At 28.1% G+C, this 11,419-nt stretch overlaps 1 protein-coding gene across 2 annotated transcripts in view; it reads right to left on the bottom strand.

Moving 5' to 3' along the window:
• The window catches only part of LOC100568758, a 95,146-nt gene that overhangs the window by 36,418 nt on the left and 47,309 nt on the right, over positions 1–11,419 (bottom strand). For both annotated transcript variants that reach the window (XM_029487115.1, XM_008182568.3), the window contains exons 18-22: positions 10,859–10,906; positions 6,038–6,046; positions 2,342–2,395; positions 652–663; positions 335–343 (exon numbers count right to left, since the gene is read on the bottom strand). In XM_029487115.1, the coding sequence (XP_029342975.1) occupies positions 335–343; positions 652–663; positions 2,342–2,395; positions 6,038–6,046; positions 10,859–10,906 (132 nt within the window). The remainder of the gene's footprint in view (positions 1–334; positions 344–651; positions 664–2,341; positions 2,396–6,037; positions 6,047–10,858; positions 10,907–11,419) is intronic.

Raw genomic sequence — 11,419 nt, 5'->3', positions numbered from 1 at the left:
CCCCCCCCAAAGTTTTTTTTGAATTTGTCCTAAATTCTTTATCGCACAAATTCTGAAAATGTTGAGTGAAGTAGATACTTCGGGTTTTTCGTCAGAATAAATTAGAAAGTACGTAGCCGATTCGTATTGCCAATATACACGAGCGTGCTATCGACGTCTGATGTAGTGTGTTGTCTCGTTACATCTTACATAGCATCAAACAAATTTGAGTATTGAATGTTAAAATTTGAATAACAAATTGATGGGTGTATTTTTAAAATAATATTGTAGAACTAATATGAAATAAAATATTCACAAGATACTACTTGAAATAAATTGATTATAATTTACTTACCTAAGCCTTCTGTACACACAGACAATTCAAAAATTAGTTTTGTGATTAATTACAATAGTGTTACAATTAGGATGGTGAAGCTCCTAAAATCCATAAACTCACATTTGGCATTTAAAATATTGTTAACGTAAATTCAACAATGATACAAAATTTTTTTTTTCTGGACTATTCTCTAATCGAAAAAAATGCTTTAGGCCTAAACAGACAGAACTCAAAAATATAGCTTTGTGAAAACAACATCAACAATTTTGACTACCTATTATTTTGAAATCTGCTCAACATTAATTTTTCTCATACTTAAGTTAGATTTTACTTACCTAGATATTTTACTGTAAATTAAAATTTAATAATTAATTTTTTATTAATAACAGCAACATTCAATATTTTACAATCAACCAAATACAAAATTAAATTACAAAATCAAAAAATTAACAAAATAATATTATAAAGTATGAGTTTAGATATTGGATCGGGGAGATAGTTTAGATCTTGCAGACATCTTATGTTTAGTCATCATACATCAAAATATTTATACACTACACTATCCTGTGTTCTTTGGTGCATTGGGGAGGTCAATATTTAAAATTCCCAATACTTTTCATAAGCTCCGGGAAAACAAAATAAAAATTAACGAAAACCGAGAATTCACAAAATCAGTTTTAGACAAAATCGATTTTGGTTTTTGGCGGAACTCTAAAAAAAATGACTCTAGATACATAACATTTTCACTGGTTGTTTATATTTACATTTTATTAAAGGATAAAATTTTCAAAAAATTTTGTTTTTTTTTTGAACTGTAAACGGATATTTTCAGTTTCCAATTTTTTTAGTTTTTTTTTCTACGAATGACAATAACATTTTAGTTGTTGGGTAAAAAAGCTTGAAAATTTAAGGCTTCTAATATATTATTATTACAATGACAAATAAAAAATATTAAAAATCCGTAATCACAATTTTTTTATATAATTTTTTAAAGTTTTTAAAATTGTTAAATACGTATAAATCACGAAAATTTGCAAACTATTTTGAGTTAGAAATTCATTTGTTTTTCTTAAATCTAAGATTTGTTAATGCAATACAATATTCCTCATAAGTTTGTCTACCTTTGTAAAAAAAAATGTCCACATGAAGTCATGAAAGTCAAATTACATTTTTATGAACGTTTGAAGTTCATATTTTTACAACATTGGATATTCATTCGATTTCTCGTGTAGCGAATTTATGTTGTTGTAATTCAAAAACGAATAACTTTAGATACATGGAAATTTAACTGAAAGATTACATTTTAATTTTCTATACACCATACAATTTTGAAAACGTTTTGACTCATTTTGAGCTGTTGGAGGACAATTTTAAATTTCAATTTTTTTTAGTTTTATTTTCTATAAATATCAATAAAATTTTATTTGTTAGGTCAAAAAGCGTGAAAAATTAATACAATGCTCCTGATATATGGTTACAATAGCAGATGAAAAATATTAAAAATGTATAGTCATGTTTTTTTTTTTTATAATCACTTAAGTTAAAATGTTGATGACATTTATCAAATTGAAAATTGACAAATTATTTAGTAGTTAAAAATTTGTAAAATATTCAACATTTTTCTTTTATAGCTATAGCCTATAAGAATTAAAAATTTAAAACAAAGTCCCACCTAAATAGGTAAAATATAAATTACTTAATTCACAATAATAATATGATCAAATATCTTTAGTATAATAGCAATAATATCACTGTCTTTACTGAGAATCGTTTTTCTTATACAATGATATAATATCATTAAATTCAAATTTAATATCATCCATTATACAGTGAGCCACTTGAAATCTACTGTACAGCAGAGTGACACCCACTTTCCCATCTTTTTTTTTTTTATCGTATTTGCTTGATGTTAATCTAATATTTAATTTGCATTAAATATATATTTATATATTTAATTTGTATTTCAAATGTCCAATATTCTAATCTCTCAGTAACCATTAGTAAGTTTATTGGTGTACAACATACGTGATATTTTTATTTGTCTCGAAAATTCTTTGAAGTTATTGAATCCTTTGAGAACTGTAACACATTAAATTTAATTGAACACAAATACTAAGTAAATGTTTATGCACAAATCATAGATAATATTATAGTACCTATATAATTATTACAAGCTATACATTTGAACATTTTTTATTTATTTATTTATATAACTATACAATTATTATATAACTAGCTGGTCCTGTGCACTTCATTGCTTGTAAAGAATTACAACTTTAAAAAAAATTGTGATTGTTCAACTCCTTTTCGGTGAAACTCAGCCTCCCCGGTCGGCAATCCTATTCGTTAATCCTACGTTCAAATATCCCTCGATTGACCACATTCGTGGCTCGTTCATGTAAAATAGAACGCATTTTTCCCAATCACTGCCTAGGTACACTTAGTGGTTCATTTATTCTCGATTTGATCTTATTCTGACAGTTGTTTAACTTCTTTTAACGACGTTGGTTGAAAGAATATTTGTACACTCTCCAAGGTCGTTGAAAGTGGAAAAGGCTGGAACCAAATACTTCTATAATTGTTTTCAAACGAGCTCAAAGTAACCGACAATCCTAATAGATGAATCGACAATATGGTAAAAATAATCTGTTTGAAACCTGTTATCACAAGTTACCCACCTCAATCAAACTTTATTTTCCCTAGTCAATTACTTGAAACTTTCTGTAGCTAATTTAAAGGAATTGCAAAAGGTAAATATTACTGTTGCAAAAGTAAGATGATTTGTGTTAATCTCCCTACTGATCCAGTGGAATTTTATTGCTCTATTAAATTCCTATCTAACAAAACAGGTTTTCACACTTACCAATCAAAAAATAAAAGCTTGTGTTCGACAAGGCATACTCAGTAGATTATGTTTATAGTGAAAATAAAATAAATTACTACAATCACTTGGTCATACTTCTAGAAATATGAAAAGACAGCAACAAAGACGTCTTTGTAATTTTTTAACACTTCACTAAGATAAATATCAGAGTGTCCCCCGTGTAATCAAACAAACATAACAAAGTTTCACTTATCAAGGAATTGGATGCTTTCTGTTTCCAACAAATGCTCAACATGTTACAAAAACCCTCGAGCCTTTTACCAAAATGTGATCGTTGTTGGGATGACCACTCTGCTAACTCCCAACGATACCAGATACCAAATTCACATGTAATTTCTGTCAACTAACATCAAAAATCCTAATCACCAATATTTAACTCAAATATTGAGGCTACTCCGAATTCAACTTCATCTACAGTTCAATATATAGTTGATAAATAAAATAACCACTTTTCTACCACTGTTTGCGCCAGACATTTTTAATACGCAGTAGTTTGCTGCAACTGATTTACGTGCGTCGATTGACGTGGCTCGACTGTTTTCGATTGGATGTTGTTACTCATGTTGTTGTTTGTTTGTTTTTTCTAGAATGTTCTTTCTCGACGGGAAAAAAAGGCTGTTTTTCCTTTTTTGTACGTTTTGTTGTGCATAGGTTGTGCAAATGAAACATTCCTTATGAAGTGGACGAGCGCTGTGGCAGTTTTCTTAATTAACAGCAAGGAAGTTGTCGACTGGCAAGGAATTTGTCTAGTGGAAAAAACCAAGTTATTCTTTACCTGAAATCTATCCTACTTCAGAATTATAATGCGATAATATGCAACAAATATGTGAACTCAATGATCTTCTTAAAGAAGTAAATATCGACAAAATGTTAATAAGTGAAGCCTGCGTTACTCCACATTCTTCTTTCAGAATTTCCGATTATTCAACCTACCATATTGTGAACATCTTGATAAAATAGAACGTGCTGGTTCTGCAATAATACTCAAATATTATATTATAACCACACTATTCTACTTCAATTTCAAGCAAATCCATTCAAGCCACTCACATCAAAATAGATATTATGTATCATACCTCCACCTATATCTCTTCAGTACACTTGTCATCTGGCCAATGCTAATTATATTATTGACAAAGACTTTTATTTATTTTGTACATTTTAACAAATAAAGCGACCCTTACAATAAATTTAATTATACCAATATTTGAACAATAATATAATACAAATTCAAATACTTTAGACATGAAAATAATTCTATGTAGATAATTATTAAAAGATTCAATGAAACTAAAATTAAATAATTAAATAATTGTTTCGTCATCTAATGATATAATCATGTTGATAAGAGATTCTATGAGGCCATATATGTATTTTTTAAATTTCATAAGAAAACTATTAGTTAACTTAAATCTACAGAGAGAGATGTAAAAAGATATAATAGTTGTCAATATATTTAACTAACCTTACCTAACCTGTTCGAGCACGGACGCATTTTTAAACTCCCCGCCGACTATCATCGTCTGCCGACGAGCCTCCGACAGTATGGGAAGTGCTCGAGGCGGCCTACCCCCCTCTGTTGTGTCTAGCGCGAGCTTGCATGCTGTGGCTGCTCGCTGACAGCCGTGCCGCCAGCGTCTCTGTCTTTTCCGAGCGGTCGAACCTGACGCACGTTGCGTCCGTTCGCCGCCACCTACCTTGCGTGCCCTGTGGACCACGTTTACGGCCGACGCGTTTCTAGCGTTAAGTCGTCGTGTCTGTTAATTCGCCGCGTGCTTTGCGTGTCCCTGTGGACCACGTGTACGGCATCGCGTTTTTATTATTAAGTCGTCGTCCCGCGGGTCGTACGACACGTCGCGTTGATTGAAAACGCTGAGATACGTGCCACCCGAAATAGTCGGATAGGATTATTTGGCCGTATTCTCGCTACTCGTGATCGTTGTGGCTGTAGATGCAATTGAAGGGCCGTCGCCGTTCCAGCACCGGACCAGAGAGTTGCCGTCGCTGACGTCTGGTTATCCTCACCATGCCCTGCATCGTTACGACATTGTAGTCGTCAGGTTTTGGTTCATATACTTATTATATTATATTATTATATTTTGTTTTGTATAATTTATGGTCGCGTGGCTTACTATAGTCATCGCGAAGTTAACTGTATTATATTTAAGTAATAATAGGGCGCCCATGATTGATATGATTATTTATTTGTATTGATATTTATTATTATTATTATTATAACATTCGCGCTCAGCGCTATTGTAAGTGCCATTGAGCTGTCTCTGTTAATATAAACTCATTGGGTCACCTTCTCCCGTCCATAACACACCGCAAGTCGTCGCCGCAAACCGCGATATAAAAAGTAGGTGTGGCAAGGCGCAACATAACCTTTTAAATTACAAGTCATATTTGGAACAGTGGTAACATTGTTAAGATAACCTAAGTTTTGGTTTTATAATTACCAATGTATATTTTTAATATTCAATTATTACTATATTTTGATTATTATTCTAAGCAATTATTTTAATTGCTATAATATGCATACATTATATTATATGATAAAATAAGTTAAAAATTAATTTTCCTTTTATAAGTATTTATTGTATTGTTTAATTATTAATTATTTATAAAAGATCCCTTTTATAGTGCAAATCGATCATCTTATTATTATCGAAATCCAGAAGAACAGATTTCCACATTTTTTAATTATTACATATTACACATTTTCACAATAATTAACACTAAAACAGGATAATAAAATAGGTAAATATTTATATTATATTATATTATTATTATTTTAATCTATTAAGGTATTCGTGATCAACATAATTTATACTTACCATTGTATTCTATACAAGTATTAAAATATGTAGTTAATGTTATTGTAAATTATAAATATATATAAAATAATAGAGTAATAATTCAACCGTATACAAATTTTATGAAACTGAGGATTTAGCTAGGTTCACTGTATCCGTTTGCATCAAGCGTAGGTAATGTAAACGGGTACAGCAAACATAACGGATGACAGCATATTTGTAGTCACCGAAAACTCCTAGGCTATTGCTTATCTGTGTATTTTTAAATTCAATGGTAATAGATTTTTTTTCCCATACCGAAATTGGATCAACCTAGCAACTTTCCAAACAGGTTTAATACAATATGATATACCTTGCCATCTTACTGACCACTTTTCAGGACCTAAACTGACCTAAATATTATAACCACATGTCCACATCCCAAGTGCGCTGTCAAGTTAAATTATTGAAACTAGAATAAAAATAAACACTTTCATAAGTACCTTCCTACAACTAAATATTAACAGCGCTCTGGACGTGTCTATAACCTGTACTGATAAGCGTCCTAAAATACGTATGTTTCATCAGTTTAAAATTTAGTTGGCAATGGTTATAAACTGTTACCTATAAGTTACAACTTATAACTTATAAGTTATAAATATATTGATAGATATTTGAGTTTAAATTTCTGCAACTCAGAAAAAAGTCGTGAAGAGCAAAGCTTAAAATGATATAATATTGTTCTCTAAAAGTATTTCTGCTTACAAATTGTAGTTATATAGGTACAGTGTATGGAAACAACGTCGTTCATGAACCCTCGTTCACCGTATCACGTTTATATTTAGTGAACGATACGTGAACGTCACTCGTTTTTTTCAATTAGGACGTGAACGTGAACGACGTTTATATATTTAATACATTTGAACGATTTTTAAGACGTAGCAGTCAACAAGTTATATTTAGGCGAATATTTATTTATTTTAATTAAAACATTTCAGAGCACTTACATCTTACATTTTCAGAAATAAAAATGGTACTCTTCTTCAACTTTATTCAATGAATTAATTGTCTGTATGTTCTAAACCATTGATAGAAATTTTTAGAAGTGTTGGGCTTCGGCTACAAATAAATCTTTGTGCAAAATCATTGCAAAATTTCTTTCTGGTGGTCATGGTCTTAAAAACTGTCTGTGTATAAGTAAATGTTTATTAAATAAATATAAATGTAAAACTGGTGGGTTACTTTAAATTTAAACTGTTCAAATAAACTACTATTATACCTATCTATTTAATTTTTAAAATGTTTCCTTAATTATTATAATATAATAACTTATTAGTAATTAGTTTACTTATAAATAATATTTTTCTCGGATTAATATAATTTGGGTTTTCTCTATTTCATACTGTATCCACAGCACACTACATAATGTGTACATTGTACATATTTAAGGTGGATATAACATTATATAACATTATACTGTTCATATGGATAAGGTGTACATATAATACTTTACCCAATTGCCCATTTTCGTACCTACTCTACCTATTACATACCTAAATACAAAATTATAGTATAATTCATATCATTTTTTCTTAAAATGTATTTTAAGAGTAGTTTTTAATTATGATCAAGAATTATTTACTAAATTATATAATTTAATTAATAATGTTTGGTTAAAAGTTCGAAAATAGTTTATTTAATTTAAATATCTCTCAATTATATAAAACATACAATTATAGCAGTCATTTTTATGTATTAGTGAATACAATTGCTATGGTAGGGGGTAACTGAAAATAATAATTAAAAACAATAAAAGCAGTTGTATTGAAATAATTATTTTTCAATTTTTTAAGAATATATTATTTCAATGGCATGTGGAGCGACCAGACGCCAAAGTCCAAGTTTATATAGTTTAAATTGTTTTTTCTTCTTAAATGTGTCAGTGTAGGTATGAGAATTTTAATTTTTTTTTACCGATGTACCTATACATTTTTCATTGTCGTTTATGTTTTCATCACTTTTTTTTCCTACGTACTTTTAAGTATTCATACATAGTTCATTTGTATGTGATTTTCAGTTTGAACATAATTTTGTATAATATTTAATTAATTAGGTATTTATTGACGAAGATTGGGTAATAGGAATACCAGTTTTAGTATTTCTTTATGATAATAAACATGATTTTTTTAAATGTGTTTTGAAAATAAAATTTGATTTAGACTACCTATTTGATTGTAATTATATTACTAATTAAATACAATTGTTAGCAGCAATTATTTTTAAAAACTATGGGTACGAGTTTTACTTCCTCTGGGTTTAACGCTTTACAAACACAATTAATATTAAAATATTTCTTTATCATTTTTATCCATTGCCAACTTAATTAAAAAAGGTGGGTAAGTGGATGTCGCTCTGCTGTACAGAAGGTTACAAGTGGGTCACTGTATAATGGATAGTAATAAATTTGAATTCAATGATATAATATCACTATATAAGAAAAACGATTCTGAGCGGAGACGGTTTGTTAGTCTAGGTATTAGACATACCTATTATAGGCATACTTATCTATAGTATTAAAAAAAAATTGACCTATAATAGGTATCAATAATAAATTCCAATTTAATCATATCACAATATCCATTAGGTAACGCGTTATACATCAACAACAAACCGTGGTACTATCATAGATATATAATAGTATACTTTAGAAGTTTCAAGTACCCACGAATAATATTATACAATCACTACAAAATAACTAAAATAGTTATTCTAGGTTTTTTAATATGTAATTTCGTCCAAATTTGAACTTAAAATTACTATAAAAATAAACTGAGCTAATATATTTCTTAGAATTGTTGGTAACAGAGTTAAATATTTACGTGGAATCTTGTTTTAAATTTTCAATCCTTAGATATAAAAGTTGAACATTTTATAATTTTTTAACTACAAAATAATTATTCAATTTTAAATTTGATAAATTTTGTCAAAATTTCAACTTCAAATGCTTATAAAAAATAATTGTGCCTATGTATTTTCAATATTTTTCAACTGCTATTGTAACAATGTATCAGGAGCCTTGTATTAATGTTTTACACTTTTTGGCCCAATAGATAAAACTTTAATGATATTTATAGAAAAAAATTGAAAACTTACAATGTCCGTAACTCAAAAAGAGTCAAATTATTTTAAAAATTTTATCGTATATATAAAATGGTAATATAAACATTCAGTGAAATTTTCAAGTTTCTACAGTCGTTCATTTTTTAATTACAACAAAATAAGAAAATCGTTACGTAAGAAATCGAGTAAATACCAAATGTTGTAAAAATATGAATTTCAAACGCTCATAAAAATTTAACTTGACTTGCTTGTAGAAATTTTTTTTTTAAAAAGGTAGACAATTTTATGAGGAACCTTGTATTACAGTTTCAAATCTTAGATTTAAAAAGAAAATTTTTCATGAATTTCTAACTAAAAATATTTTACAAATTTTCGTCATTTTTACGTATTTTGTCAATATTTGAACTTTAGATGCTTATAAAAATAATTGTGACTATGGATTTTTAATTTTTTTTCATCTGCCTTTGAAACAATATAATAGGAACCTTCTATTAAATGTTCAAGCTTTTTTAACCAACAAATAAAATTTTATTGATATTTATAGGAAAAAAAGAAAATAAGAAAATCGTTACGTAAGAAATCGAGTAAATACCAAATGTTGTAAAAATATGAATTTCAAACGCTCACAAAAATTTAATTTGAGTTTCTTATAGACATTTTTTTTGTTGATAAATGTAGATTATTTTATAAGGAATCTTGTATTACATTTTAAAATCTTAGTTCTAAAAAGAAAAATTTTTACGAATTATAAACTCAAAATAATTAGGTAATTTTTGTGATTTTTCCATATTTTGTCAATTTTTAAACTTTAAATGCTAATAGAAAAAAACTGTGACTAAGGATTTTTAATATTTTTCAAATGTCATTGTAATAATATAGTAGGAGCCTTGTATTAAATTTTCAAGTATTTTTTCTCAACAAATAAAGTTTTATTGACATTCATAGAAAAAAAACTAATTATATTGGAAACTGGAATTGTCCGTAAATAGCTCAAAACAAATCAAAATATTTTGAAAACTTTATCATGTATAGAAAATGGCAATATAAACAACCAGTGAAAATTTCATGTATCTACAGTCATTCGTTTTAATGTTACACCAAAAACCAAAATCAATTTTCTCGAACACAGATTTTGAGTAAAAATTCCCGTTTTTCCTTAATTTTTCTTTTGTTTTTCACGGCGCTTTTGAAAACTATTGGAATGTTACTTTTGACCCCCCAATGTACCAATTAGATGCACTTTCCTATCTGAAAAGGTACTGTTGAAGAAAATCCAAGCACTTTTACTGTCCTAAAAAGTGATGACAGACACAAAAAAAAAAAAAAATAAATAAAAAAACACACATCATTGTAAAATCAATACATTCATCGTTCCACTCAGAATCTAAAAAGCGAACAGTTATTAGTTCGTTCATGATCGAGTTTGAGTGAAATGTACCCCATTCTTTAAACTGGAACATTCATTCATCGTGAAAGTCAGAGTTATTTCTAATAAAAATATATTCTCTCGGGTGAGACCAAAATAGAGTTTTTTTTAAATATGTCGTTACCTACTAGGTGTATACATTTTTTACAGTGTGGTTTTTTTGATTTTTTGAAAACTTCTAAGGAATTTGATATTAAATCCATATTATGATTATTTATTAATGAATAATGAATAATGATATCTTAAATTTGGAATGTATTTATGTTACGCAAAAGTATTCATTAAAAAACACAAAGATGCTCGATTAAATAACTTACTTGAACGCCATTCATCGAACTTTTTATGATTATATTTTTCGAAATTCTCTAAAAAAATTATAATAGTTAATAATTTGATATCAAATGATACAACATTATTTGCTATACAAATTAAACATTATAATCTTATATTTCAGTTGTTTAAGTCAACCAATACTGAGATACCTATATATTAATAATGATTAAAAATTATAGCTCGTGAAGACAAAACACTGAAATCAACAATAGGTATTTTACAATTTGTATTAATCTATTAATACTGGTAGGTATCAATACTAAACACATTTAATAATATGACCATGCTAAAACTAAAAATGTTATCAATAATCCCAACATTGCACAGTGGGCATTTACGTATTATATAGGTAGTTAAAAATACGTAGTATATACATGGTGTACCTATCTTATTTCATTGAACGCGGGGTTTTTTTTAACGATTATGGATCGATGAAATAGAATTTTGTTAAAATGAAAAATGAGGTGTTTCTTTATTTTTATCAGGCAATTTTTTTATAACGGTTTAAAAATTGTTAAACACGCAGGTGTACCAATAGCAAAATC

This window comes from Acyrthosiphon pisum, chromosome A1 (assembly GCF_005508785.2).
Source record: "Acyrthosiphon pisum isolate AL4f chromosome A1, pea_aphid_22Mar2018_4r6ur, whole genome shotgun sequence".
NCBI classification, from domain to species: domain Eukaryota; kingdom Metazoa; phylum Arthropoda; class Insecta; order Hemiptera; family Aphididae; genus Acyrthosiphon; species Acyrthosiphon pisum.
The sequence above is the reverse complement of the archived record's forward strand: the minus strand, read 5'-3'. Positions and strand labels throughout refer to the sequence as shown.